Source organism: Meleagris gallopavo, chromosome 15 (genome assembly GCF_000146605.3).
Source record: "Meleagris gallopavo isolate NT-WF06-2002-E0010 breed Aviagen turkey brand Nicholas breeding stock chromosome 15, Turkey_5.1, whole genome shotgun sequence".
NCBI lineage: Eukaryota > Metazoa > Chordata > Aves > Galliformes > Phasianidae > Meleagris > Meleagris gallopavo.
Window position 1 is genome coordinate 737,430 of NC_015025.2, and position 24,143 is coordinate 761,572.

A 24,143-nucleotide genomic window follows, 5' to 3' on the forward strand; every position below is an offset into this window, starting at 1 on the left:
CGCCTGTTGCTGCTGGCTGTTTTCTTTGGCTGCTCTAGCGCTGTGACGTACTCCTGCGTCGTCTCATATTCGTCGTCCTCCGTGATGCGGAAGGGGCTGGAGGGCAGGCTCCCCATGCTGTCGTTCAGGTAGGTCTTCCTTTGGTAGTAGCTGTCATAGCGCTGCGTGTCCTGGAAGGGCAGCTGGTATCGCCGCAGCAGGGGCTGCTGCTCCTCCACGCGGAAGCTGATGGGGGCTGCTGGCGGCAGGGAGACGGCGTGCGCGGAGTTGGGGGAGGTGATCTCGAAGGTGGGCACCTGCGCCGCCATCGAGTAGTGGAAGTCGACAGGCGACAGGCGTGCTGGTGTGGTCAGGGCCGACACGTACCTGAAAAAGGAACGGCTCCATTTGGACGCTGAGCAGCCCGCAGCCCAGGGGGTCTCGGGGAGAGCCCAGCGTGGCCATCAGGACTGAGCCTTACCCAGGACATCGCAATTCCCACCCATTGGTTGCCCACCATTGCCTTCTGCTCCCTCTGCAACTGTCACGCTTACCCAGGGAAGGGCCCCCACAGGCCCTCACATGCTGAAGTCTGGGTACTGCTTCACCTAACTTTGCAAAAATCTTCCATACAAAAGGCCTCTACAAGCCTTCATCTACTCTACTTACATCAGCATGGTGGCTTAGTGGTCTGGCCCCTCTCTGTATACGCTTTCCTTTGGCATCACCTCCTTCTAAGTACCGGTTTTATTTTTCACTCAGTAAAGCCAGCGTGTGTTGTCTCCACTCATTTCAGCCTGCTCCCACTCCCTGGGTTAACCTATCGCTCCTCATGTCTCATGGAGTCTGAGATGTCTGTGCAGGCCATCTGAATGGACCCGGAAAAGAAACAAGAGAATGACTTGCCTTCACTGGACCAGTCCTACTGTTTTGAGGGGAAATGCCTGGAACTGGTTAGATGGCCGCCCAGGCTGCAGCACCATGGAGATGTGCTTCTGCAACACGAGGAGCCAGGCCCATGAAGAGAACAGCTGCCACTGGCTGACAGTGTCCCAGAGCTGAGTCACACTGAACCCCATCCCCAGGCTGCAGACAAGCAGCATGTCTGCTCCCCATCCCACCCAGAGGTATGTGGAGGACTTGCTCCTCACCCTAAGGATCACGGTGAGGCTCAGCCTTGGATTGAGCTGTGTCTCAGCTATCTGCCTCCCCCTCTGCCAGAGCCTGGGCTGTACTCACCACCCGGTAGCTCAGCCAGATTTAATTAACCGGCTGTAACAAGATATTTTCAGCTGCTCCCAAACCTGTGCACCAAACCTACACGGCCTCCTGGTTAGCAGGGGCACCCCTGGCACGGTGCAAAGCACACTGCTGCCCCTACCAAAGCGGCTCCTGGGGCCATGGCTTCTTCCAAGAGCAGAGCCGGGGTTTCTCCTGCACTGCCACAGGAGCCATGTGCTAGGCCTGGGTGGAGGTTTTGCCTGGCACAGCGGAGCAGGGCTGCATGGGGTCTGACCTCTCGCTGTGCGGTGAGTCCCGCAGTGAGTCCACGGAGTCGCGGTACTGCGTCGTGGGCCGCCGCGAGTCCTCAATGCAGAAGGCAGCCCCACGGCGGGCCCGCGCCTCCACACAAGCAGGGCTGTTGCATTTACTGGTTCCCACCGAGGACAGCATGATCCCGGACTGGGAATCGGAAGTCAGGCTCTCCGTCCGCTCCAGGCTCCAGGTGTGGCTTTCATGTCTGTGAATCAAAGCCCACAGGGACAGTGAACAAGGAATCTCTGCCAATGCCTTCTCCAAAAAGCCACACACAGCCACAAATCTCACCCTGAACTGATGTCTCCTTTCTCTCTCTCGCTGGAATGCATTGGACCAGGGAGGCCCAATTTTGACATGCCTTTCCTTACTGTTTCTTGGAGCTATGATTAGAAGACAGAGAAAGGCAGCCCAGTGCAGACGGGGTATTTAGTGCACCCCCTCCTGACAGCTGGGGACAGGGTAGGACAGCCTCTGCAGGGTGGCCTGGGCAATTCTGCTTTATTTTGGTGCAGAGCGATGCACAGGCCATGCCAAAACAAGGCTGCAGAGGACTTTCAAAAATGCCACTGCAGACACTGCCAAGAAACAGCTCCTTCTGAAATGCCACCAGAACAGAGTCAGAAGAAAAGGCTCAGAATTACATTGTGACCAACACAGATAAGCATTGCTATTCATTTATAAAAGGCTTTGGCAGCAACACATGCTCAAGGAGCTAGACAACAACTACACTATGCTGGGTACTGTTGGGCAGCGCTTGGAGTTATCCCTGCCCTTGGCTTGGTGTAGAGATGACATCCCACACGCACACAATGGGAGAGCATGGAGTCCTGCACCCACACCACCACCAGACCGACTGCTCTCCTGTGGCATAAACACACAACCCACAGGAGCAACAGCTCTGAACTCCAGATGGCACCGGATGGAGCTGTGCTGGCAGAGGGTTTGGCGTGGGGGTTTACAGAGGCCTCATTAAAACTTCCCAAGAATGTGTTAATTATTAATGGCTCTGGGCACATGCTTGGTTGCAACCATGACATTAATTTATAACTTCAAAAAGTATCCTCATTAGAGTATGAGCTGATTGAGTAAAATGGAACCTGATCCGGCCAGCAGTTTGCCTCTGGCATGACTTCAAGAAACATCTGCTTGCTGCACTTGACTCAGGAAAATTTATATGGCAGGTAGCCCGGACCAGAGGCTATGCAAGGAAGGTGCTTCCCACACCTGGCATGTATTAACGCTGCCCTTCAGACACAACTTTGCATCTTCAGATGTGCCCAGAGATGACCATGGAGTCCGAGGACTTTGAAGTCAGACTGTAATGCCATCAAGGTGCAGCCCTGCAGGAAGACGAGCCTCTGTACACCTTGCTCAAGCCTGCACACACCTAGCAAGGCTTGGGTTGAAGTGTAAAAATTCAAACAAAAAGCCTGGAAAAGACACCATCTGCCCACCAAGGGTAAGATTTCCCTGGCTAAAGGCAGGCATTTCCAGCCCAAAAAGTCATTCTTGGCTCCCTCTCTGCTCACTGGAGGTTGAGTCAGTTGGAATCTGGGGAGGAATTTACCTGAAAACCCAAGTTTGATATCTGAAGTTGTTCCACTACCTAATGAATACTTGAACCTGGAAGAAATCTGCTGGGACACATCTTTGAGCTTTACCTGAAAGGACTGGACAAGTGGATACAAACACACTGGGCTAATAGTAAATAAGCCAGAACATCTTTTGCTTGACAAAGTCCATCAGCGGATCCAGTGTGATCACTGACAGGAGGTAGATAGGGCTCCCCTGCACCTCACAGTCATTTCTCAAAAGCAGGCAATCTCATAGGGTAACACTGTTGCTTACTGGAAGAAGCACAAGAGCTACTCAAGACCGAGAACCTGAACAACCCAGCTCCAAACAGTACAGGGCTTTCTCTAGAGCAGTTGAAGGACTTTTCTGGGCACCACAAAAACGAAGAAGTTCCATCTGCAATACAAATGCACTCAAATCCAGTGAGAACTTCAGCTACTGAGTCAGGCTGCTCTCCCCCAAGATGGCTACCTTAAAATGGAAAAGTTACTGTTGTTTTTGGTTTTTTTTTTCCTGGTGAAAACTTCATTTCCTAGCTTTGCAGAACTAGGCAAAAATAAACAAACAAACAAACAAACAAATAAATAAATAATAATAAAATGTGGTATTTGTCATGTTCTACCTTATGCAAGGCAAATAGATGCTAAATGAGATATTTAGCATTATATTAATAACCTGTGCATACTTAACGAATTAACACAGGCATGCAGTGTAATTGCAACCACAACTTGCAAAACCATCCCCAGATGCATCCTCCTATTTACCTGAGCTTGTGCAAGGCATGAAATTTCCTTCATTTCCTCCTACTTCCCAACTATCTCAATGCTATGAACTCCTGCTGGCTCTTTGCTGCAGATCAAGGATCACACCTTTCCACACCTTTCCACACATCTCACTAATTGGTTATGCCAGCAACACAATCTGATCTGCAAGCATTGGCATGGCCTGTATGATGGTGTGATGCCAAACATCAAGTAAAATCAGAGAGAGAGGTGAAAGGAAACCCTTTTACTGGCTTTGAATCTCACAGCATCCTAAGGCAAGCAGTAGTTCAGTGTGAATGGCATACATCACCTCTGGCTGGATGTTGGAGTGGCTGTGGAGCAGTGATGTGACGGTGAGCAGGAGTGACTTCCTGAAAAGGTTGTCTCTGTTTCCCTCCGGATCACGTGTTCAGTGGCAGAAACATTCTTAGAAATATACTGTAAAATATGAAGAACCACATAGATCAGCCAATAGCTTACCAGCACTGCCACAGCCAAATTCTGCTGGCTGGATTGCTTCTGGTGAAATCACAAGAGGACTGAGTGAACTCTGCAGCTCCATGCCCCACAGGAGGCGACAAGGAGACTGAAAAATGTCATGCAGTGCCCTCCCCTCTGCCTCTGCACTTTGGACATTGGAAAGGAGCTATGATACAGGAACTACAGAGGGTTACAAAGAGCCAAGGGTTTCCCCAGATTGCTGTGGGAGCACATATAGCTGATGCTACTGAGCAGAAATCCATCTGTTTGCAGGAGGTTATACACCCGACAGAGTGCCAGCAACAAGGCAACCGCATGCAATCTGTCATAGACACAAGTCCTACTGCCATACCAAGTGTAATACAAATATTTATTCTGAAATATCCCTTCACCTAGCAGTAAGCAGGATCAGCCATGCTTTCCATAGAGAGACTAAGCCTCTGCAGGAGACAATATTTTGGAGTCATATGGCTGTGAATCTTTAAATTTCCTTTCCCTTATCCTTCATGGACAACTATCCACTTAACTAAATTTCAGCATCACAAGGGTGACCCAGGAGAGCTTGTACCTCATTCAGGATGCTGATTCTACAAGGGCATGTAGTGATAGGACACGGGGTAATGGTTTGTAACTGAAAGAGGGGAGGTTTAGCTTAGACATATGAAGATGTTCTTTACTCAGAAGCGATGAGGCCTTGGCACACACTGCCCAGGGAAGTTATGGATGTCCATCCCTGGCAGCGGTTAAGCCAGGCTGGGTGGAATCCTGGGCAGCTTGAGCTGGTGGGAGGTATTCCTTCTCACAGCAGGACAATCGTTAAGGACACTTCCAATCCTAATCTATGATTCTACGATTGTGCTTTCTATCAGCAATCAGTGCCCCTGTGCATGGCACATGAACCTTTGCACATAGAAAACACTAAGAGAAGGCAAAAGGAAATTTCCAAAGCAAATATTCAGAAGCTGGGAAACTGCAAACCTCAGCCGGAAGGAATACACCTTCAGCTTCAGGTCTGCCTTCCCTCTCCCTTTTTCTGATCCCGTTCAGTGTCTTAGTCCAAGCAAGGCACTTAAGCATGTTGAGAACAAGAACACAGAGCTCAATGGATTCTCCCGTTTCGGGAGTGGCTGAACGGCTTTCCTGGGTCCAATCCTAAATACTTAGATGGTTCTCAATAGAGTGACACTGGCACCCCACTGGGTTGTCCCACCTTGCACAGGAGCAGCTGGGCCGTGCAGGTGGACAGACATGGAGCTGATCGGATCACCACAGTGACACAGTCGGTGTCAGCGGTGGCTGAGCCTCTGCTGTGCTAACCCTATTTATCATGCCATGAAATGAAGCTCGACAGGACAGCTTAATAAGCAGGAAACATCGGGAATGTCTTCCAGGGAGGATACCAGGATCACACTTACTCATCAAAACAAACCTGTCCTGAGGGCCCAAACCTCATGCTCAGAGTGTCAAAGTAAAATCACGATTCCCTCTAGATTTTGTTTTGGGAAATGTTTCCATGCAGAATCTCATCCTTTTCTTCAAGTTGTATTTTGTTCCTCATGCACAGGCACAGCAGGTGCAAGCATGCAAATCCACATCAAATCCCTCACAGACAGTGAGCACTCAATAAAATACAGGGTCTTATAGAAGGTCTTACATCAGCCATTTGGATTTCCTCTGGATCCAAACGCGGATGGCTTGGCCCATTTGCAAGGCTCCTGTTCTGATGGGCATGACACATGTTCTGTCGTAAATGATTATGCATCTGTTTTCTTTGCTTCCTTTAAAAAGGAAAGGAAAAAAAGTAAATTAGGAGGATTTCTCCCATGGAGCCCAAGTGTCTCCGGAGGAAGCAGATGATAAAGGAGGTAGCAACCAGGTTTTCATTCATCTCTCAGACACATTTCATGTTTCAACGGTGTTTGTGGAAAGCTGTGAACAGGAGAAAGCAAGACATTCAACATTAGCCACTTATGCTGCTTTTCCAAAGAAATGTGAATGTTTCCTGCTATAGGCAATTCACATAGTTGGGTCCATGGTCTTCTTTTGCAAGACAAGCCCCAAGACAATGCAGTGGAGGCAGGGGGAGCATGGGGCTGGGCGCAGAGAAGTGGGGAGAAGAGAAAGGGGAACCATCCTGGCTTGCCCTTGGTGGCAAGGCTCCTGTCCTGCATTAAGCACAATACAGGAAAGCCTCCCTGGGAGGACATCAACTTCACAAGGCTTCCTAATAGATGGACGTTCCAAACACAGGTGAGGTGCACATGGGGAGAAAGGTGCTGTCCAATCAGGGGAGGCTGGCCATGAAAGAGGTCCCCAAGCCTCTTGCTCAATCATTGTTGCTCTGGAAGTTCCAAAACTGTAAACAACTGAGCCCATAGTTCCTGGGCATTAACCCACTGTGCTTCTGTTGACTCAGGGGACAGCTTCTCCCAGCCACATGCCATCACCTGGCTTGGATACTGATTCAGGGGATACAGAAATGGGAAACTTCCTGCTCAGACAGAATGGTTGATGGCTTCATTGGCCCCCTTTAGAGACTTTGCTGGGAATATCACAGCACAGCATCTCCTTAAAACAGCATTTGGGTGAACACCATGAAAGCATGACACACAATCACTGCCACTCAGTAATTTCTCACCAGTTATTGTTTGTTAACCACACATACTCACTTGGTTTTACAGTAAGCTACCACACAGACGATGCCCACCACAAGCAAGGCAACACAGATTCCTGTGATGGTTAAAACTCTTTTCTGGTAGAGCTCCTCTGCCTCTGCAAATGGAGAGAAAGAAATCAGTTGCAATCAGGCTCCAGCACCCCAACGCGCCTGGCTGCACAGGACCCAGCACTGTATGAGAGTGAGATGGAGAGTAGGACTCAGCCACACCTCCTACTAATCTGCTGCCCAAACCTGAGGCCAGCTGGCCCAGCCTTGCTCACCCCTCAAGCACTCCTCAATCCTTTTGTCTCTCTGTAGCTCAACCCTTGCCCTCAGTAGCTCAGCCCTTCTCAAGCACGCTTCTGGCTTTCTCTTCTTTTCCCACAGCATTACTCGGTGACTAATCTCAGAGAGCCCCATGAGTTTCCTTTCCTTTCCAGCAGATCCCCTTTTCTCGGTAGCTTGGTAGTCTAAGAAGGAAGCCCTTGAGCATCCACCACGTACCAAACATCCCTGTGATGCTCTCCTCACAGCTCTCTGCTCTGACGGACTCAGAATGCCTTTTCCTCGCAGCCCTGCACGCCCTGGAGTTCAGCGGTGCGCTGCAACCACCGAGCAACAGGCCCCAAAGCATGCAGGTGCTGGAAGGGACATCCTAAAGCAGTCAAAAAGCAGAACGAAGATGGAAAAGTGATAGCACATTAGACAAAGAAAAAGAAGTGGAGTAATTAAAATACAGTAACCAACTGCAGTTGTGGATTTTTAATGAAGCCCTAGGAAATGATTAATTCCATTGCACTGGGTAGCCCAGATGCACACACAAAATTCAAGCAGCATGCTGCTGCTTCTTTCAGATACCACTATTTGTCATGGACTGCCTTTCAAACCAGGAAAGTCAATCATTTGCATCAGAACCCAGACCTTGCTAAAAGGCAGGTAATTCATTCCAAATAAGCAAAGCTCCAAGAAAATGGCAGGATACCAGCTGCTGTGTGACTGAACCACACCTAGGCAGCGATTTCATGGTTATGGCTACTCCAAAACAGATGTTCTTCTCAGCAAATCCAGCTACCTTCACTGAGACTAGCAATGGCAGTCTGGTGAGAAGAGAAGGATCTAGTCCACAGCTGCCATGAGCCTTGTATTTTAGCACCTACAGCCAACGTGCTTGTGTCTCCATACTATCTGTTAATTGTAAAGCCTCTGGGCTTTGTGTCTTCTCTAATATTCACTGAATTTTTTTTTCATGTTGATCAGGCAATAAAGCTTGTGCCACGGTTGCAGTGCTCGGCACGTTCCACTGGCACACACTAGATACTTTCAATGGAATATGTGATATTCCCAGAGCTACAAAAACAATGAAATATAAAACCAGAAGAGAAACAGGTCTAGTTTCAGGTGCCAGCATCAACTAGAAGTAGGGCCAGACTCCAGAAAAAGACCAGTGGAGAAGTAACAAAGTATTCCAGATCAAGAAATATTTAGACTAATCTCATATTTCCAATTTAGAAAGTGCTTTTTGGAAAAAAATAAAAAAAAATAGAAGTGCTGAGAAAAATGTTTATCTTTGTCTAGCAATCAAAATGGAAATGAAGGAAGAATTGCTAAACCAGGGGCTGCAAATATATAACCATCCTGATGTGAGGATGCAAAATATCATCAGGAGTGCTTGCTTCATGCTTCTGTTGCAAAGCTACAGTTTAAAGAAATAAATGTACACCCTTCTTGCCGGTGCCCTGGCCTTTGGCTTGATAAGGCTCTCTGAGTGCTGGTGGAGCTTGACCAGAAGCACGCCCCCCCATGCACAAGGGACATGGGCAGCCAGACCCCAGACTCCATCTCCACAGCCGATGTGAGCCACAAATTGCTTTGCAGGTGATTGGGCTGCAGCAATTCCAGCAGCCACCTGCACTGCCTCAGGCCAGAGCCTGGATGGTGCAGGACCAGCTCATATCAGGGAGGTCCTATTCCAGGCATCAGCAACCATGGCAGACAAGTTTTCTTGCTCTTGCACAGGTCTGGGACCTGGCTTACAGCTGGACAGCTATTTCCTTCAGACAGGAACCTCAGAGATTTTATCAGCATCAAAACCAGATAGGGTCATGTCCTGGGTACAGATGGCACTGGGCAAGAATTTAGCTGCTACCCAACTGTATTTCTTCACCAATTACAACTAACAGGGTGGGAAGAAGGACATTTTTCACCATAGATCAATCCATGAAGCCAATTATTTTCAAAGCCTCTTTACCAGCTACATTTCTTGCTATAAAGACTTTTTTTTACAAGTTTAAATCCTTCTGTTTGAATTATGGAACGGAGAGGGACAAAGAGCAAAGCCATCAAAACCATGAAGTGTTTTAGCCTGTTAGCTACATTAAAAAAAAATTTTCATCCAAGGCTCAAACCCTGACCTCTGTTCAGGCAGTCATGTGGGTACAGAACCCTGTATGTCTGGCTCTCCTGAACTCCCACCTGAATTGTAAGGGCAATAATTCAGTTCATCAGAAATGCAGACTCAGGTGCTCTTCCCTGAGCTGACAGCTCTGCTGTGTGAAGCAGTGAAGCTGGAGGCTGTGCAATCACTACTGCAAAAATGAAAAATTAAATGACCTGCTGTCAGTAATTTAGCTCAGCTCCTAACATCTCATTACAGTTGATGCTTGGTAAAATATTATCTTCGTGCTGCATAAAATCATCTTGACAAAGACATAGAAAACAGGAGGATGCTTTCTGCAATTCTGTGTTTGAGAAGGTAAGATCCTGGAGCAGGACTTGTCCATTTGTGTCTGCGTGCTCTAAAATGCCACATCTTCATCAGCAGCATTGTCACTCTACAGCAGCAAACACTACGAACAAACCATGTTGTGTCACATAATGTCACAGTCCACAGTCCAGCCATGGATTCACAGCAACGCATGAAAGTGAAAGACGAATGGCAGAGAAGAGACAACTGCAGACTGGGAATGGGATGTGTGCGGTTCTGTGATGACATTGAGAATGGATGAGGAAAAGGACAAAAGTCAACAAAAAAGGGATGTCAAAAATCCTTAATTTTAACATTTATGTAAGTGTATTAGTATTAGCAGCACCACTTTCTCTGAAACACGAAATGCATTCATTTTCTGCAGCAGGAACAAGCTGCTGGCGATACACATGAGCCCTGGGAGAAAGGCATGCAAAAACCAGCAGAGACCAACCTCTCCAGCTTCAGCTTGTGCATGGCCCTCCGGCTCAGGGCCCCAAGAAGACAATTTAGCATCCGGAAGTGAAATATTGGTGTCCCCATGTCTCTAGCAAATTGAATTGAAGTGTTTTTATGAGAAGATTTGCTCCAGATGGCATTGCTGGGCCGATTTTTTTAAGCTAAGTGATAAAGACAAACCTCTGTTCTTGGTGAGCAGCCCCTCCCACACTCAGGGAAACCTAACCCAGGGATTTGATTTTCCAGGTGCTTACTTCAGAGAGATTTGATACACGTCTGAAAACAGAATTAGGAGAAAGGAGGAAAAACACTATGACTGTGAGCAACTGGGTAGGAGCAGACAGTCGCCTGTTTCCAAGAGGCTGTAAGCCAGTGTTTTTCCACGCTTTAGCTTGCCACCGGCTCAGCATCACACTGACTTCCCCGGGCTCAGTGTAGCTCACCACACATCACATTCCATGGGTCAGTTTCTTCCTATCAAGAACAGAAGGCAGCAGACAGCCTTTGGGAGGAGAAATGGCAAAACCCCTCCTGGCCCTTCATAGGACACAGTGGATGTTGGCGCACTGAGAATGGCAGCGCTGTAAAAGCCCTAAAACTTCCTAAAACTCGCCTTCCTCTGCCTGTCTCCAAGTGGTGCCTGCTGGCAGCCTTTAGGACTAACACAAACCCTTGCATTTTGGTTAAAGTCATGCCACACGCACCCGGCTGCTGCTCGAAACAAAGAAAAAAGTGCTGCTAAAAAATACACCTGCGTTTTTATCATTTTACATTTCGACTTTGCATTTTTACTTCATTTTGGTTTTTAATCCAAACATCTGTCTCGGTGCCAGGGAAAAGAACAGAACAGTTGATTTTTTAATCATCCCATTAAAGCCGTAAATATAATGTGGGCAGCTCTTAATGGCTTCTGATTAATAAATGAATGGTTGTTCCATACCCTTTAATTCAAATCCAAGATGCTCTGCCAATGCAGAAAGAAGACAAGGAAGAGAAAGAGAAAAAGAAAAACAGGTCTGTCAGAGATCTCTCATACACAAACACACACTGTGCAGTTACAGCAGGTTAGCATCTCTGTAGGCTCAGCAGCAGTTACACAGAACAGAGTGTATGCTTCAGAGCATTTTAAATTCCCACCAGAGCTTATATCTTATGTAAAGGAAGACCCAAACAAATTGCAGTGGAAGTTAAATATGAATTCTTTTAGTTAATTATGAATTCTTTTGAGATGAGCCATGTTTGTTAGTACCTGATGTGGAATTTACAGGTTAGGCAGGAAAAAAAAAGAAAAAGAAAAAAAAAGGTAACACTTGTTCTGAAACAACTCCTGACTCCAGACAGGCCAAAACACATAGCGACCGTGTGAACCTGATAACCATTCATTCGCATTCTACAGGCAGCATGCTTCTCTCTGCCTGGGGCTGCGCACAAAGCAGCGCTCAGCAGACACGTGCAGGCACTTGCACGGGGCCTGCAAGCACAGCTCCCTGCCCATGACCTCAGGTCTGGTCTCGGATGCACAATGTCATCTGGCAGCACGGCCTGCTAACCTCCTGCCGGCATGTACATTGTGGAAGTACTGTTCTTAGCAGCACAGATTTGCAGTTCTACCACCGATACTGCAAGTGATTAGTTGCCTGGGCAAAGGTAATGAATCCCTTGCAGATCTAAAAGTGCAAATTGCACTGGAAGTTTCCCTCAAGTCTGTGATCTTCCAAATTTCACTTCTGCTGTGGTTCTGCATTTTTAGAAACAACAAGCATGCCAAAAACAGCGAAAGAAAAAGCACAAACTGGAGCATCTGCTTTCAGATTCAAATTCACTACAATTACGATTGTAGCTCATCTTGCAGACACACTGCTACGCAGAGCAGGGTTTGCCTAATGAATCAACAGTGCCGTTGGCCAGAACAGGCAACTTTTTTTTTTTTTTTTCTGAAAAAAAATTCATTCTTGAATTTCATTAATTTTCCTGGCACCAGCCTCACCTAAAGACAATTTTTTCCCACATAAATATTAAAGCTCTCCATACTTATCATTGCACATAAAAGTGAGCTCTTCTGTTCCAAATCACCATACGGACAAGATTATTTTCAGCTCGGAGATGTCCAGATTGATTTGTTACATTTTCCATACAAATTGCTGTTTGCTGCACATAAAGATTGGTTTTCTATTTCAGTGCTGCTCAAAACTGGAGTGTGTGGGAGGGAAATTAGCACTAATCATTACGGAACATGAAAACACTTTTCAGCTAAAGCAGGTTCTTCTCTTCAAATTGGTGCTGATGTTTGTTGGTTGGGTAGGTTTTTTTGTTTGTTTGTTTTGATTTTGTTTTTGTTTTTGAAGGGGGATTGATTCTTTAATAAAATTTGGTATAATTTAAAGGCCACAAAACCAGGCTGATCTCTGCTTCACATCTCACATTTGTGCAAAATGAGTGGAGAACTCTACCATGTATTTCACAGTCACATCCTGTGGGTTCCAGGAACATGGACTCAATGTGGTGGACAGCAGAGAACTGAACATGTTACACCTGTCCTACGCCTTCTGGTTATCACCTCTAACCTTGACCTTTCTCTAGAGCATGTTACCATCATGCAACCTGTTCTACCTGACATTGTGACAACTGCATATAGAGATAAATTAAATTTCATCCAAATATCTATACGTTGGTATACTCTATGGCAGTATACTCCCTAAACATTTGTTCCTTCCTGATAGATTTGCTCTCATATCTACAGCTACAAATGGATGCAATTTAGAACGTTTTCATGGTTTTTGTTAACTCAGGAATATCTGTGCAAACAGAACTTGAGCCTTCCCATGGTGCACCCTCACACTAGAACTGCAGGTTCTTAGGGCTCCCTGGTCCCACAGAACAGATACAGCCAGCTCATATGTTGGATCTTAGCTACAGGTTCCCTGGGCAGCAGAGAAACCATGCGACTCTGCAGCAGCTGGAATGCACATAACTGCTTCTACCTGCAAACCTAACAGTGGCTTTGAATCTGCTTGTGCTCCTGCATCTGAAGTACGCAGCTACTCAACACTTCAGACTTTCTCAGTCTCTCGTTTCCTGACTGTTGCAAAGGAATTACTGGAGCCATATTAGGTGCTACTGAAATTTCCATCATATCATTTTTTCTAAGCTGCTCCTCTGTTACACCTAACAAACATAATAACAAAACTATGCAAAAAAACAGTTCCAGCACAAGATATTACAAGCAGGGCGACTGTCAGCCTGTTGCAGCTACAGGCATTGCTTCTGTATCACCCATAACTGAATCCAAAAGGGAGCCACTCACTCCTTTCCCTGCTCAGGAGCTCCTCTCAAACTGGCCGTGAGGCACATAAGGCCTTCTGCTGGGACAGTGATGGAGGAAAGACACTGAGAGGAAACACTGTAGGAGTTCTCCGGGATTTGAAAGGTTTGCCTCTTCTGTAAAGAACAGACTGTTCAAAATTATTCAACTGGCTACTGTCCTGAAGCAAATGAGAAGACCTCATCTCTACGAGTAAAATGTAATCCTTCTGCATTGAGCAGAGGGTATCATCTTCATGAACACAGCGTACCACACAGCACAAGATATATTAATAATGTATCACTTGATAACAAGCATGTTTGAGAAAACAAAATTTCTCCTAGAGACAACAATTTATTTTGGTCTGGAGCAAAAAAGTATTTCTATGTTTGAAGTTCTTCACTTTTTTAAAAAAAATTGATCAGGGAAAGTAGTTTATCTTTAAAAGCTTTGAGTCGTATTTGCTGCTAGGTGGAGAAGGTGCTCAACATGGTGTGCAGCACCTGCACTGTGTCCTCCCACAATCTGATCAGCCTGTATCTCACACACCCTGGCTGTCCGGCCACTCCGTGCTTGTAAAGGTGGTTGCAGTAGGGAAGTGTATTGCATTCCAGCCTCTGGGATAGCTATAATCAAATGAATCCCATCTATGCAGACAGACTAATGCATGCTAGAACTCCAAGTCCCTCAGGACAAGCTCCAGTGGAATCAATATAGCCAGAGGCTAGCACACAAATCAATTACTGTGAGACAGCACTCAGCTCTACATATTATTTTTCTCGTATCATCAACCCTCTATCTGAACTCCAAACAAGATCCAAGGCCAGTGACAAGTAGCTATGGCTGAGCACCCTCACCTGAGATTTCCCAAACCAGTTGAAACAAGGACAAGTTTATTGAAAAATCATGTCACATTTATACCTGTTGAAGCTTTCTGGAAATGCTGAGCTTGAGATAGAATCCATTCTTCCTCAAGCAGCCGTCAGTGTAAAAGAAAGAGTATCTAGTCGCCTCTGAAATGCATTACTTTGCAGTATTTGTGCTATTGCTTGTGCCTGTAAGCTACACTAGACTCTTCCGTGTTGATCTCAAAGGAGACCAGACTAGTAGTCTGGAAATATTCTAACACCAAACTGCTGTAAATATGAGAGAAGGCCATCCAACAGAGAAAAGCAGCAAGCATGGGAGAGTTGAAGATGGGAAAAAGGGAAAATACATGAAAGATGACAAAAATCCTTCATTTTCATGCTTTTCATTTCAGCTTCAGCACATCTGTGTGGGATTAAGATTGGATCCCATCTCAGACCGGTACCACTCAGCTGTTCTAAGTAGAGCTTCCTGAACATCCAGGTGATGCAGGATCTTGTACTGGACTCCTCCAGGTAATAAAATTCAGCTGAAGTGGATCGAAAGCAAAAATTCAGTTGGATTTAGGTGCTCTAAGTAGGATAAGTACGTTATGGACCTATTGATTTTTTCTTGTTGGGCAGAAGACCTACCTGATGCATGGAGACTTTGTGACTATGTTATGTTCTAGAGTGTGTTTCATCTCCTTCAAAAGATCAACAGAAAAAAAACTTCTAAAATAAAATATCTTTACATGAGTAAGAATTCAAGACAAGATGGGCGTCACTGAATTGTAGATTTATAGGATGATTAAGAAGAAGACTTAGCAAAATGGCTGTGAAAACAGGACCTGTGCCTACGTGAACTTCTGATTGCTTAAGAATTCAGTTAAGATCTGTAGCTATCGTACACGTCATTCCATCTCAAACCCCCCAGACCCAAGCTCTCTGAGCTCTCTGAGTCACATAGTATGCTCAGGGCATGAAACAAAGTGGAGTAACTTCTGAGGACCAGAAAGATTACTACTAATAAACTGTACTGACAAGAGAATCATTGAATCACAGAATCATTAAGGCTGGAAAAGACCTCTAAGATCATCAAGTCCTACCATCAGCCCACCTCACTTTGCCCACTGTTTGCTACATCCTGGTGTAGGCTTCCTCCAGAATTCATCTGGGAGCAGTCCCACGATGCTGGGAACCAAGGACGCTGCACATGACTTAAGGGCTGGACATTGCATGAGCTCTCTGAGTAGTCTATGAACCTTCCATAAACTGTACAGCCATTTAGTTTGTCCAGTACTGTATGAATAAAAATTACTCGGTGGTCTCAGGAGTCAAGATATGTAACAATAGTGTACTGACAAGCTTCTGTGGATTAGCAAGTAATGAACTTTAGGAGATCCCCAAGGGTAACCTGTACTGCAGTCCAGGGCAGAGGAATAATCCTGTTACGATAAACCACAAACACCCTGTTATTAGCCAGCCACACCACAGAGTAGTAATTACACTGTAATTAAGTGGTCAGAAGCTATCATGTTATTAAAGGGAAGCTGCAGAATGTTTGTGGAACTAGAAATATTGCTTCATATTGTTTTAGGGTTCAGATGAGTGAGAGGTTGAGGAGGAAACAGAAAGGTAGGTTAAAAAAGAAGGAAGTGTTCTTCTGATTATCATTCTCATATTGCAATCAGCAGGTACAAAACTGCTGCTGCATGAATGAAGAGAGAAGCTGGAATTCAGGTCTCGACCTTCCATTAGTCCCAGAAGAGTGCAAAGTGGGGTGTTCATCCATCTACTCCCAGAGACACCTCACGTCAGTGTCAGGTGGCGATGTGAGGAGTAAACATTCCAAAAAGGATCATTTTTGCAAGTCGCCAACACACTTGCAGTTGTATCCTGGTGACTTCAGAGTGAATTGCACTGTACCTAAGGAAAGTAAGAAGTCTCTCACCCTATAAACCTATACTGCTCTGTTTCAACACCTGGTCACTTGGCGCCTTTAGAGCTGGTTTGCGTGCTGTTGTATTAACACGACTGTGTTTCCAGACAGGAAAACTGCTTGGAGCTGAGAAACTTACAAAGTAGACAGTGGGGAGAAGGCAGCCTTATCCAGACACTGCAAGTAGAAACAGTTTATGGTTTTCTGGCTGGAAGTGATCTATGAACTTAACTTCCTTATAAGAATGACTGAAGAGAAGACTCAGATGTCTGATCTGCAGGAAATATTTTATGGTAGCACAGAAATTGTGTTGCTGAGATCATTACACGTATCATAGCCAGAGGCATTGCACTGCATGGTTAAGAACATACGGTGGTTCTCATCTTGGAAATGCCCATTTTTGTCAACTATTCTTGGAAGGAATCTGTAATGTCTGTAAGAAAATGTCCTGACACACAGAAAACTGATCAGGAGGTACACTAAACTCTGATGGCTACAGTTAGGGAGCCTAGGACACATAAAGCTGGGCACCGAGGATGATTTTCCTATCAGTGCTCACTGCAAGTAGACATGACAAGATATTCTGCATCTGCAAGACACTGACTTCTCAGATCAAGCTCTTCTCATGCCTGTTTCCAGATGACGACACTGAGTGCCATGCAGCAAGTGCAGCTCTCTTGCTCCTCTTAGGAAGCCCTGTTCTCTCAGGGAGTAGCAGAAAATGCTGCTCTGCACTTCCTAAGCAAGCTAGTGGGAAGACTCCAACTATGAATTAAAATCAAAATTTGTAAAGAAACCAATATGAAATATGGGATAAAAGTGGAGAACATGCTAGATTACATCAGATAAGAATATCAGCTCTGTTCCAGGATGTTTCCTGGCAGGCTACAGACTTCAGCTTTAATTAGAAAAAATGGAAAATAGAAAATGAAAGTATTTCACTAAATGTATGAATGGGAGGGCATTTCTCCTCTTGATCAGTGACAATGACTTTGGGAAATGAATAAATAGCAACATTAAGATTTAATTTCAGATTTTACAGACAAGAGATTGGCATAGATATTAAACTACATCCCAAGTTTTTAAATTTTTCTATAAATCTCTGATGGAAAAAATCCAAATGTGAAGACTTAGGAGAAGTGTTGGCGTTAACAGTGTTTAATTTTCGGTATCTCTGTGCCTTCAGAAATAAAATAGCTGCAATGTGTTTTCCAAGACCTTTACAACCAGCCAGCGCAAGGCCTGCTAATTTACTAGTAAACAGCAGCAGGGTTTCACAAAGGCCTGAAAAGCTTCTTGTAGAAGACAAAGCTGAACTACAAATACTGCCTTATGTACAACAGGCAGCTATGAAATTCTGTTGTCAGCACCACTTTAAAAATAAAGCACATTTCTGAAATGAAAGAATGACTTCAGACAAGCTACTATCTTCTGGAAATTGCTGCAGGATACAGTTGTGCCTATGAAGCCCAGGAGAGAGTGGTCAATTCGGTGAGTCTCCAGAATGCGCTAGAAAGTCTCACATCAGAAAGACTTCCTGACCTTTCTTGTGGTGTTACTGAACTTTTCACCCACGTGGGCAAGCAGAGATGAAGATCTGACTGCAAAGGCAAAGACCACAACCCCAGGAGGTCCTCTGGTAGGTGAGATAGCAAAGTAAGAGAAGTGAAAAGGAAGGGATTCTAAGCAGATCAAAAGGTTTTACTAAGCAAGTGTACTGCCTGTGTGAGAACCCTCCAACATTGCTTGTTTTTTTTTCCAGGGAAGCTCTGTGCTGAAGAACACCAACAAGATAGAAATGGAAAAAAATGTGTACCTAATTGCTTAAGAAATGAAAGAGGGACAAACAGTAGTATTTTCATACAGTCCCTAAAATAATTTCGTCCTCTAAAATAAAAGTGAGGACAGAGAAGAACCATTTCTATAGGTGTCCCAGTACAGGGAAATCACAGTTCCATGCAAATCCAGATACTCTCCAAGGAAAGAATCCCCTTGCATGGAATGCCCACAGGCTTCAGGCACGGCTCTGGTGTCAGCAGACGCTGGACAGTCACATGTGAAAGCAGAATTCTGATCCCAAGCTCAGAGCTGTTAATCTCAGAATAGATTTTGCAACCACTGAAGTTGCAAAACAGTCCCTGGTTACTAGTGATATGGATTCACTAAGGCTGTGGTTCAACAGCATGATGTGAAATTTCATTTTCACTAGTGCAAGGACAGCCATACAAAGATACACGTGATCTCTCATGCAGCTCATCCTGCACTCAAGGCTCTGGGAGAGACCTCTGACAGCTAAACCTATGAATTTGTGCTCACCACCCTCAGCTCCTTTAAAGGATGGGACTCTCATCCCGATACCACCACTGCTGTTAAATTAGCTATATCCACATGCTTGAGTGCCAGCAGGTATATAAAGGTATACCAGAAAGGTAGCCCAGAGCACAGGTTTAGATTCAAACCTCTAACAAAGATGTCTGAAAGCTCACTGAAAAAATAATGAGGGTCTGGCTTCATTGTTGTTGCAATGCAAACAGGGGGGGCATGAAGAAAAAGGGGTCAGAAGAAGAGTTCATGACGTGAACTTGGGCTACTGGTACAGCTGATTCCTCTTCCCCTGCACACTGCAATCCCAGTGGCCAGGGTCAGGGAAGATTTCTGGCTTAGGACACATTCTGGAGTTACAGGCTCTCAGCTCTATAGTTTCATCATAGATACACAAGTACAAGATCTAACTACTGAAACTAGCCTGTGATATGACTTTATAGAACATCTGTATGCGTACACCGTATGTACAATGCACTATATTAATTATATATGAAACTATAACTGTGTGGAGACAGAAATATGCCAAATCTGATGTGAAAAATATCTTAGTAAGATGATTTAATGACTCAGAATCTATGGAAATAATTCTCTGTGTTCTCATTTTCCGCAGCACTCTTCTCTTGTAGAGCAATTGCAGACTGTCACTGTCTGGTTTGTTCACAGCAATTAATTCCTCTTCAGTCTAAATTAAATATTTCTTTAATGTCCCTCAGTTATATTTTATAGCCTCTGTAAGGCTTTCTTCCTACTGGCTACTTAAAGCCTTAACATGATTTTCCAACCCTGATCTGTCAGCTCCATATATGTGGATGGAGGAGAGTGCAGAGACCCATTGAGGCCAGTGGAATTTCATATAAGCATAAGGGATCTAAGCAGACTTCAAGCAGCATCAGGGCAATTATTTTCTTCTCACATATGTACCTTTCACCTTTTTTAACCTTAGTGAATGCGCAATTATTTTCTTTGACATTCCTCTTCCCTTGTATCTTCTGGTGGGTTTTCTGTTTTTATCAAAGTGACAAAGCCATCTGTCATACCGTCATAAACCTGACCTATGATAAACAAGGTAAACCTTTTGAGTTTCCTAAGTCTTTGCCCACACTTACTAGATGTGTGATACTAAGTGTCAGTGTCTCCAACACCTGTATCTGTGCTGGTGCAAGTTAGCAGGTCACTGCCCAGCCACTGGTAATCAGCTGTCTATGTGTGCTCAGCCACTGCTTCACAAAATAAATGTGTCTGCTTACAGCTCCTCAAGGTATGAGTCCTGCTGAAGCAGATCATCAGGGAGACAAATTGACACAGGCAGGCTGCAAGAGCTGAGTCGGGTACCACAGCTCTGCTGAGAAATGCTCCTGGCTAGGCCAGGACAGCGTTGTCTGTTTGCACAATGCATCCATCTTTGCAGATAAATAGCTGCTCTAGCATACTTCTCTTTTTTTTTCTTTTCCTTTTTTTTCTTTTCTGTAGTATCTCCACACATTTCCCAGTATATTTGCACGACAGTGCAAGCAAAATGAAATGTACACTCCTTACAAGCAGATAGGAACCAATCACTGAGATTATCATTTGACTTCAGCTGTTGCAAATTCCTACCAAAGGTAAATGCTATTCAATCAAATAAGGCCTGAGTCAGGACAGAGTGGGATGTCTCCAGGATACCCCAATAATACAATTCACAGTGAGTTCCTCTGTACCAATCTCTTAGAAAATAGCAATAGTGCGAGCACAACATAGGAAAAAAGACCATATTGAACATTTTCACACAGTGGGTACATTGCACAGAATATGTCCAGCAGTGGGCGCTTCGTCTTGTGATTTCAATAGCAACACAGAGAATTGTCACATGCAAGAAAACCAATCTAAATACATCTTTCATCTTTGTAACTACAGTAATTTAGCAGGAATTTCTGATAATCAGAGGAAAAGAAACCTTCAAAGCAAACTTCCAAGCAGACAATGAGAAACACTGGACAACATTTGTTGTTTTTTTTTTCCTGTGCAAAATCTGATTAAGGGTTCAAACTGGTAAGACAGGAAGCTGCGCCCAGAAGGAAGATGCACAACATCCAGCATGATGCTGCTAAGACAGCAACCACCTCCTGCTCTAGCCCAAATTCAGCTAAGTATCTGCCACATTGTTTCAGAATTGTGCATTACATGCAGTTTACTTTTCAGAGGCTCTGTCACAGATTTGAGATATACCTACAGAATATGTATTATTTAATGTTTATGTTAAAGAGGCAGGAGCCTTCCATCTAGGCCTGAAAATATAAAACACTCCAAATATATTTAATACAACACCAGAGTAGGTGTCATTACTTACTATTTAAGTATCTTTCAAGTGCTGGCAGTGTTCCCAAAACAACAATCAGGTCAGAGCTCTTTTATTTCCAATGGAAATGACTGAACTTCATTCAAAGCATTTCAAATTTTGACCTGTCAGAACCCATATGGGACAAAGAACAGAGCGAATTACAGAGCAACAGCAACTTCTACTGTGCCCTAATTATTGTTTGAAGTAGAAAATAAGCACTCACACAACCCAGACTCAAGTGAAATGCCTTTCCTAATAGGAAGAATGGCAAGTTCAGTGCATTCTTTGCTGCATTATAGCTGCTACGTATATTACCCAACTGTGACCTGAAAGTGAAATCAGCTATAAACACATATGAATCATCTTAGATGATTTTTATCCAAGTTCAGACAGGTAAGCTGGATTGTTAAGCTGTTTTTAACTTACTATCCTGTGGTTAAAAAAGAATAGAGGCAAGAAAATGTACATGTGTCAGCTTTAAAGTTGGCACTGTTCCTCTAACATATAAATAAATTTTAAATAAATCTCATTCCCATAAAAAGCTGGATTCTGCAGGCTGGGGTAAAAATGCATGCTGTTTCCTATCACTATTAATGTTCTGAAAAAGCAGTTTTCTGACATAAAACTCGTGTTCACCCATTCTGTTTTTGCAGCACAGTAGCAATAACACCTAACTGTGTTGGACATCATCTCATGAAGCACTCTACAAATCAGATTCAGCAGGTGAGCATCCCAATATCGTCTGCAGCTGGGGCCCCTGACACTGTGGGATCCAAAGTGGAAAAGAAACCCTTCTGCATCGGGTTAAATATCAAAACAAAATTTTTGGTGAGTCATTAAAAAAAAAACAACAACCTTACTTAGATGTTTTTGTCTGAAAAAAATAAATCAATGAAGGTTTCAACTTTGGAAGCCAATTTGAAACAAAAGGCAATGTAAAAAATCAAGCTGTCCCAAGGGCTTCAAAGCCCATTAATGTCTTGCCTGTATACTCTGTAGAAGAGCTTAATGCAAGCCCTAGCCAGCTATTAGTATGTGCTAATGAGACTCCTGCTACTGCCAGTTCAGGACAAGGACTGCAGGATTTCTTGAGAGGTAACAGAGGCAACACTGACAGTCAAGGAGATATCATGGAGAGGTCTTTCTTCCTCTGGTTCCCACTAATTAAGGCCTCTTCTGTGGCTTTTTTTCAAAAAGCCTCTCTTTAAAACCACCATTTGTTGTGGTCCCAATGGCTAGCACAGAGACAGGGTGTACACAGAGGTCACTCTGCTGTAACTGCAGGCTCAGCGCTGCATCACATTTCAGGTCAGACCTTACCCACACAAGGATCCCACTGGTGCTGGGACACTGTCTGAATATTAATCTGTCAAAAACTATCTGCACTGAACAAAATGAGCAAATGAGGCATCTCTGGAGATGCAGAGAACATAAGAACTGAGAACCAGACACTGGGAAGGCTTGTAGGGTACTTACATTCACTGCATACGAAGTTAAGGGATCGGCACTGTAGTTAGACACCGCCCCACATGCACGGCTATCCAACCCATGAGGAGAGATGGGACCATCTCCGTGTCCAGGATGGATATGGTTGGAGACGCCTAATCAGCAGATTTTGTCCATACGCTACATGGCATTGCAGGGAGGAAGCCCTGAGACCATGGCAGTGTCCAACATGGTCTTTTGTACTCCAGGCATGCATCCTATGTTCTGCCCTACCTGGAGCCATACTCTTACAATCTCATCTGAACAGGATTTAATGCTCAGTTTAACTTCTGGAAACAAAAAACACATCCTCAGCACAAGGGAAATTTCAGTACTGCCCTCGTGTTTTCTGCAGTTGGTACAGAGAGACTCACACACCCAAACTGCAAGAGTCATAGGAAAAACACAGATCTCTTGCACTGCGCCACATAGTCTGTGTTGAGACAGCAGGGCCAGCAGATACAATTTATCACGCAAGACTGTTCTTACACAGCACACCACAATAACCTTGTGCCTTAGTTGTGTTTTGCATGAAAAGAGCAAGCAACTTTAAATTCAATCAGAAATGAAAGCAGAACCCATTCTAACAAATGGGAAGATAGCAAGAGCCCAGGTTCTCCTCTTGGCAACGATCACAGCTCCTCTTAAGGGTCAAGCAGAGCTGGGAGTGCACAAGACTGGAAGAGGGCTGTTGGAGAACAGAAGAACCTGCTTTAAGGACATGACACAGAGCTACAATAACCAGGGAGAGAGAGAAGTAGAAAGAGACATACTGGAGAAGCTGACCATTGCGAAATGCTGACACCGGTCTCCTGTGAATTCGATCGGACACCTACCGAAAGAAAGAAAACCAGAAAGAAAGAAACAAGATAGCAAAATGACACCCAGACAGAGCAAACTGAGGCCCCTTTCTAATCCCTTTCACAACTCCTATCTGTCTGCTTTCATCCTGCGCCCTTACCTGCAGCCCTAAGCCCTAGCCCAAAGCTGACACCAAGAGCCATCCCTGACTAGACCACTCTACATCCACCGCTGTGCCCAGGAGGTTTTAAGTAGTGTGGTGCATTTTTTGTCTTCAAACATACTTTGCTTAGGATCTGGCATGTACAATCGCAAAGGCAGTTTCTCCAAACATCTCTGTCCGAAGAATCCATTTGGACATCTGGAGGGGAAAAGGGGAGAAATCACAGAACATGTCTGGCACCATTCTTGAGGCTAAGGTCAAAAATAAAAAGTGCATTGTGATGAATGGAAAAAATAAATGCTTCACGCGCGTATTTACTTTCTGCTTTGCTTTAACCAGGCACCTGTGATATTAGCATTGCAGCTTTATTCTAGACCTGGATCTTCAAGCCACCAGCAAAACCCCTTCTTTCTTCATCTGCCTGTCTCCTTCCTTCTCACCTGCTAGAAGCACCAGATGGTAGGAAGATCGAGATGGGTGGGATGCTACTTGCAGCCACTATCTAGACAAGACCGGCAAGGAGCACCACAGAGCTGTGAGCAACTGCTCAGGCGACAGCAAGCGTTGTGTGGGGCAAGCGTCTTCATGTTACTGCCCCTGGAAAGACTCACAGAGTGCTCCAGGGAGAATGGCTGCATTGCGGTTAGAGAGAAAGCACATGCAGAATCTCTGTGTTAACAGAGAGAAAGGGACAGAGAAGAAAGCTGAGCCAGAACAAGCCGCATGCACTGCCCGGCTGCAAGGCTCTTGCAGGCTATCCCAGTCA

The 24,143-nt window shown here is 44.8% G+C and overlaps 1 protein-coding gene across 1 annotated transcript in view; it reads right to left on the reverse strand.

The window, feature by feature from the left end:
- Positions 1-24,143, reverse strand: part of NRG2 (neuregulin 2) — a gene marked incomplete at its 5' end in the record, with an annotated part of 35,785 nt that overhangs the window by 2,119 nt on the left and 9,523 nt on the right. Inside the window, 7 exons of the mRNA XM_019620294.1 lie at positions 4-366; positions 1,496-1,720; positions 4,168-4,295; positions 5,992-6,115; positions 7,007-7,109; positions 11,139-11,162; positions 23,187-23,245. Of these exons, the coding sequence (XP_019475839.1) occupies positions 4-366; positions 1,496-1,720; positions 4,168-4,295; positions 5,992-6,115; positions 7,007-7,109; positions 11,139-11,162; positions 23,187-23,245 (1,026 nt within the window). The remainder of the gene's footprint in view (positions 1-3; positions 367-1,495; positions 1,721-4,167; positions 4,296-5,991; positions 6,116-7,006; positions 7,110-11,138; positions 11,163-23,186; positions 23,246-24,143) is intronic.